General features: G+C 53.9%; 1 protein-coding gene across 1 annotated transcript; it reads left to right on the top strand.

The window, feature by feature from the left end:
* The first annotated feature begins 2150 nt into the window (after positions 1-2150).
* Positions 2151-2588, top strand: LOC136468972 (uncharacterized). Its single transcript, XM_066467349.1, has one exon. It carries the CDS (start codon positions 2151-2153, stop codon positions 2586-2588), a length of 438 nt encoding a protein of 145 aa, XP_066323446.1.
* Positions 2589-6712: the final 4124 nt, after the last annotated feature.

Raw genomic sequence — 6712 nt, forward strand, 5'->3', positions numbered from 1 at the left:
GCAACGCCGCGGCGACCGTTAGCCACCTTATGGCACAGCGCATGATCTCATTCCCCACGAACAACAAGTTTGTGGGGATGATTGAACACGTCATGAAATCTCTCCATGGCCTCCTCATAGAGGAGTCGAGGTCACCCTCTAGCTCTGACTCCAGCAGGGGGAGCCATCACCCCTCCTAGGAATGCTTCATGGCGGATACCCCCGAGGGACATGTTGAAAGCGTCTCCGAGGAGGAGGCTACCTCGGCGAACAACCTCGGTGACGGGACCGAGGGGGAGACAGCGGCCCCACCTCTCATGGGGGTGGAGTAGCTAAAAGTCTGACACTGGGAGATCATGGAAGCATGACTCCAGATTGAGTAGGAATGTGCGGAGCTCGATCGAGAGATAGAGCGCCGTGAAGATGGTGGGCGCGCACGCGCCATGGCCTGTGACGTGAACCGAAGGATTATCGCCGACGATGAAGCCCTCCCTCGCTTCGCTCGAGCGAGCCAGAACATCGCCGCTACAGCCGCCCTGCTCCACGGTCTTCCAGAGGCCACGACGCCCGAGGATCGTCGGGCTCACCACGAGATTCACACGCTGCTCGAACATGCGGTGGCGCAGCAGGCAGAGAGCTCGTTGTCTCGGTGACACGAGCTCAACACTAGCCAATGCATGCTCTCCGAACATCCCAGCAGGGACGTGTTGGTCCACCAGGCACCATAGGGCGGCAAGCAGCGTGCCACGGTCCTGGTGCATCCGCATCTCGGCCGTAACCGCAACGCACGCAGCACTCTCGATGCTCGCAGGCGTACCCACGATGATCCAAGAGAGGGAGCCAGCCGCGGCTATCATCCCCGTCGCGGCGGACACTATGACAGTGGCGAGGACCAAAGCCCGAGCCCTGGCCTGCTAGGTCCTCAGGCTTTCGGCCGACACATCCTCAACACTACTTTCTCACCAAGGTACCAGCCACCAACCAATATCCCAAAGTACTCTGGGGAAACAAACCCCAGACTATGGCTCGGAGACTATCAGCTTACCTGTCAAGCCAGTGGTGCGGATAATGACGACTTCATTATCCGCAACATTCCACTGTTCTTGGCCGATTCGGCACGAGCATGGTTGGAACACCTGTCGTCCAACAGAATCCAGAGTTGGACGGACCTGAAGGAGATCTTTGTGGGGAACTTTTAGGGCACATACAAGCGACCTAGGAACCCATGGGACCTAAAAAATTGTCGTCAGAAGGCCGGTGAGACCCTCTGCGGGTACAACCGGTGCTTCTCCCGGCAGTGCAACGAGCTACCTAACGTCGCCAACACCGACGTTATAGGAGCTTTCCTGTCTGGGACTACCTATGAGTCTCTGGTTCATAAGCTGGGATGCAAGGGTCCATGAACCACCAAGGAACTCCTGGACATTACCACCAGCCATGCCTTAGGAAAGGAGGTGGTTGGAGCGATCTTCGATCGTCTCGATGGCAAGGCAAGGCGGGACGAGGGCGCCAACGAAGGCGCCTCCAATCATTCTGCCAAAAGGAAGAACAAGAAGCAACGACACGAGGACTCGCTCGTGGCCACTGCTGACCACAAGGGTGGACAGAAGCCCACGGAGGGCACTCCGAACCATTTCAAAAAATTACTCGAGGGGCCGTGCCCGAACCAGGCCTTCCCGATTAAGCATCTATACAAGGACTACAGCCTAATGAGGCGGTTCTTGTCCGGAGGCTCCAACAAAGGGGAGCAGGGAAAGGACCTTGACCCCACCACGGACGACACCAAGGGGAAGGATGGTGGCTTTCCAACGCCGAACGGTTGCCTCATGATCTTCGGAGGATCGACGGCCTACGACTCCAAACGTCTTCAGAAGGTCATGTGCCATGAGGTCTATACGATCGAACCGGCCACACCTGCCTTCCTCCGGTGGTCCAAGTCTGCCATAACCTTCGATCGGGCCGACCACCCAGAGAGCGTTCCGCATCCAGGGAGATATCCACTCATGGTCGACCCGATCGTCCGCACGAAGTGGCTCACCAAAATACTGATGGATGGAGGCTACAGCCTCAACATCATGTATGCCAAGACGCTCGATGAGATGGGCATCGACCGAACATGCCTTTGCCCAACCCGAGCACCTTTCCATGGCATCGTGCCTAGAAAGCAGGCCATGCCACTTGGGCAGATCTATCTGCCCGTTACCTTTGGGGATCCATCTAATTATAGGACGAAAACCCTCACCTCCGAGGTGGTCGGGTTCCTCGAAACCTTCCACGCCATCCTGAGACGTCCATGCGACGCAAAGTTTATGGCCGTCCCCAACTATACACACCTCAAGCTAAAAATACTGGGCCCCGGTGGGGTCATCACCGTCGGCACCTCCTTCCAGCGCACCTATGAGTGCGAGGTCGAGTGCTGCGGTCACGCCGCAACAATCGTCGCCTCCGGAGAGCTCGCCGCCATGAAGGAGGTCACCGAAGAAGCGCCTGACACCAAGAAGTTGACCGGGTCTTTCGAACCGACGGAGGGCTCCAAAGAGGTCCTCATAGATCCCGACAGCTTCGAGGACAAAATGGTGCGCATTGGTACCACGCTTTCCTCCGAATAGGAAAGCGCATTCGTCGACTTCCTTCGCGGCAACAAAGACATCTTTGCATGGAAGCCCTCGGATATGCCAGGCATTCCGAGGGAAGTCACCGAGCATACCTTGAAGATCCACCTAGGCTCCAAGTCGGTGAAGCAACGCCTGCGTCACTTCGACAAGGGGAAACGCAGGACCATCGGCGAAGAGATAGCAAAACTTTCGGTGGCCAGATTAATCATGGAAGTATACCACCCAGAGTTGTTAGCCAATCCCATTCTTGTACGAAAGAAGAGTGGGAAATGAAGGATGTGTGTTGACTATACGGGTCTCAACAAAGCGTGCCCAAAGGATCCGTTTCCTTTGCCACGCATAGACCAAATAGTTGACTCTACATCGGGGTGCAAAACCCTCTACTTCCTTAACGCGTACTCCGGGTACCATCAAATCAAGATGAAAGAGTTCGACCAGCTCACGACATCTTTCATCACCCCCTTCGGATCGTTTTGCTATGTCTCAATGTTGTTCGGTCTAAAGAACGCTGGGGCTACATACCAGCGTTGTATGCTCAAGTGTTTCGGGGACCTCATCAGGTGGACCATTAAGGCCTACGTTGACGACATCGTGGTCAAGTCCAAATGAGCTGACCACCTCATTGCCGATCTTGAGCAGACCTTTGCAAAACTCTGAGCCAACGACATCAAACTCAATCCCAAGAAGTGTGTTTTCAGGGTCCCGAGGGGTATGCTGCTTGTCTTCATCGTCTCCGAGCATGGCATCAAAGCCAACCCAGAGAAAATCTCAGCCATCACAAGGATAGGCCCGATTTAGAACATAAAGGGGGTTCAGCGAGTTATAGGGTGCCTCGCCGCACTTAACCGATTCATCTCGTGCCTCAGCGAATGAGGTCTCCCCCTTTATCGACTCTTGAAGAAAGCCGACCGCTTCGAATGGACATCGGAGGCCCAGGAGGCACTTGACATGGTCAAACTGCTTCTGACAAAGGCCCCGATCTTGGTTCCTCCAACCGATGGAGAATCCCTTCTGCTATACATAGCGGCCACCACGCAAGTGGTCAGCGCCGTCCTGGTGGTGGAGCGGGAAGAAGAGGGGCACGCCATCAAGGTGCAGCACCCTGTGTACTTCATCAGTGAGGTACTATCCAACTCTAAGACCCGCTACTACCAAATCCAGAAGCTCCTATACGCCATCCTCATCACCAAAAAGAAGCTATGCCACTACTTCGAGTCACACCCGGTGATGGTCGTGATGTCGTTCCCTCTCGGTGAGGTCATCCAAAGCTAGGACGCCATGGGAAGAACCACAAAATGGGCACTCGAGTTGATGGATCAGGGCATTATGTATGCCTCCCGAACAGCGATTAAATCCCAGGTGTTGGCTGACTTCGTCGCGGAATGGACCAAGGTCCAAATGTCACCGACGGTCGTCAACCAAGAGTACTGGATAATGTATTTTGATGGGTCGCTGATTAAGAGGGGCACCGGCATGGGGCTGGTCTTCGTATCGCCCCTCGAGGTACGCATGAGGTACATGGTTTGTCTCCATTTCCCCTCATCCAATAATGTGGCTGAGTATGAAGCACTCATCAACGACCTACGCATTGCCATCGAGTTGGGCATCTAACACCTCGATGTCCAGGGCGACTCCCAGCTGGTCGTCGACCAAGTCATGAAGGAGTCAAACTATCACGACGCCAAGATGGTTGCATACTGCCGAGAAGTCCGACGGCTAGAGGATAAATTTGATGGCCTCGAACTCAATCACATCCTGAGGCACCTCAACGAGGCAGCCGACACGCTTGCGAAGGCGGCATCCGGCCGAGAGCCGGTGCCAATAGGTGTCTTCGCCAGCGACCAATACAAGCCCTCGGTACGCTACGAAGGGTCAAAATAGGCCAATGATGGTCCGCCCGATCCAGCCTCGGGGGCTAACCAACCGACGGCTCCGTCCGGTCCCGAGGTCATGGGGCTTGAAGAAGATCCAGCGATAGAGCCTGACCCTCTGGTCGACTAGAGAACACTCTACCTCAACTACCTACTCCATGATGCACTACCGATAGACAAGGCAGAGGCTCGACGGCTAACACGCCGCGCCAAGTCCTTCATTCTTGTGGAGGGCGAACTCCACAAACGAAGCCACACCGAGATCCTGCAGCGCTGCATCCCTATTGAGCAGGGGAAGCGCTTGCTGAGCAATATCCATGGTGGGGTCTGCGGTCACCACACGTGTGCCTAGAACCTTGGTTGGAAACACATTCCGATAGGGCTTCTACTGGCCCACTGCAGTAGCCGACGCCAAGCAGATCATACGCACCTGCGAAGGGTGTCAGTACTACGCTCGGCAAACTCACCTCCTGGTCTAGGCACTCCAGATGATCCCCATCACGTGGTCCTTTGTGGTCTAGGGGCTCGATCTGGTTGGACCTCTCAAGAAGGCGCTCGGAGGATACACCCACTTGCTCGTCACCATAGACAAGTTTACCAAATGGATAGAAGCTCGGCCGATCTTCGTGATCAAGTCCGAGCAAGCCGTACTGTTCTTCCTCGACATCGTCCATTGCTTTGGAGTTTCAAACTCCATCATCACAAACAACGGTACGTTGTTCACCGAAAAAAGTTCCTTCGATTCTGTGATGAATACCACATCCGGGTCAATTGGGCCGCCGTCGCGCACCCTCGAATAAACGGGCAGGTCGAGCGCGCAAATGGCATGGTCCTACAGGGCCTCAAGCCTAGAATCTTCAACCGGTTGAACAAGTTTGGCGCACGGTGGGTCTTTGAACTCCCCGTGGTACTTTGGAGCCTAAGGACAACCCTCAGTCGAGCCACCGGTTACACGTCCTTCTTCATGGTATATGGTTCCGAGGCTGTCCTCCCAACCGACCTTGACTATAGAGCGCTAAGGATTAGGGCATACGATGAATAGGGAGCCAAGGCATCCCACGAGGATGCCATGGACCAGCTGGACGAAGCATGTGACGTCGCCCTCCTCCGCTCGGCCAAGTACCAGCAGGCGTTGCGATGGTACCACAACCGACGGGTGCAGGGCCGAGCCTTCAACATCGGGGACCTGGTCCTTCACCTCGTATAGAGCAACAAGGACCGCCACAAGCTCTCCCTACCGTAGGAGGGACCATACGTCGTCGCGGAGGTACTCCGGCCAGGCGCCTACAAGCTGAAAACCATCGACGGCGAGGTCTTCACCAATGCCTGGAACATCGAGCAGCTACATCACTTTTACCCCTAAATAAACGCATACTTTCTCTTATCAGTTTTGTTATCGAAATCCCTGATCTTTCGTGACATCCGACCCCTGCAAACGACAAAGGGTCGGACCTCACTTGGGGGCTGATGTGAGCTCATTTATCCGACAAACATTCTCTGCGCATGCCCTCCTTTTTCACGTTAATTCCTAGGAGCTTGATTTACGGGAACAATTCCTGAGTATGACTGGTAGGACTGCGAGAAACCCACGCCCCGACGGCTACGGTCTCTTTGCTCACCAGCATGATCAGAATTGGCTCACCCGCACTCCGAGCTTTTGCGACCTTAACCACGAAAAGGGTTGGGATGCGCTAAACCTTTTTTACACAAAAGGGGAGAAGAAATAAGAAGTTGTTCGCTGTAATGAAATTTGAAAGCTTGTCCATTTGTTACAAGTTTCGCCGCTTGGCTTCCTTGCTTAACTAAATTCTTGCGCGGGATGTCCGCATCTTTATATCCATAGGAAATTCTTGTTTCAGTAGGTAGCCCAAATTGACCGAACGGCATGACCATTGCTAGGAAACGGATGGGACAAGCTTCACTATGGGTTTGGGGATTAAACCAAAAACATGAGAAATTAGAGAATAAACCATGCATGAGATTGAGATTGAGATTGAGAACTTAGCTCTGAGATTTGAGAGCTTCCGTAGCCAAAAACTTGAAGACCTAACTTCCTTATGTCCTTGTTTACACATCCAAAGGGAGATTGGCTTCTCATAAGCTTCCTCTTGCAAATGTTCCAAAAGATGAATCAAGAGACCAACCATAGGATGATTGGGTGATTGAGCTAGACAAAGATCTCTTGAACTTACTGTACAGATGATGGAACCTCCACCAGCAAGAAACCTCAAGCCTTCACCAAAACCC

Source organism: Miscanthus floridulus, chromosome 8 (genome assembly GCF_019320115.1).
Source record: "Miscanthus floridulus cultivar M001 chromosome 8, ASM1932011v1, whole genome shotgun sequence".
Classification (NCBI taxonomy): Eukaryota; Viridiplantae; Streptophyta; class Magnoliopsida; order Poales; family Poaceae; genus Miscanthus; species Miscanthus floridulus.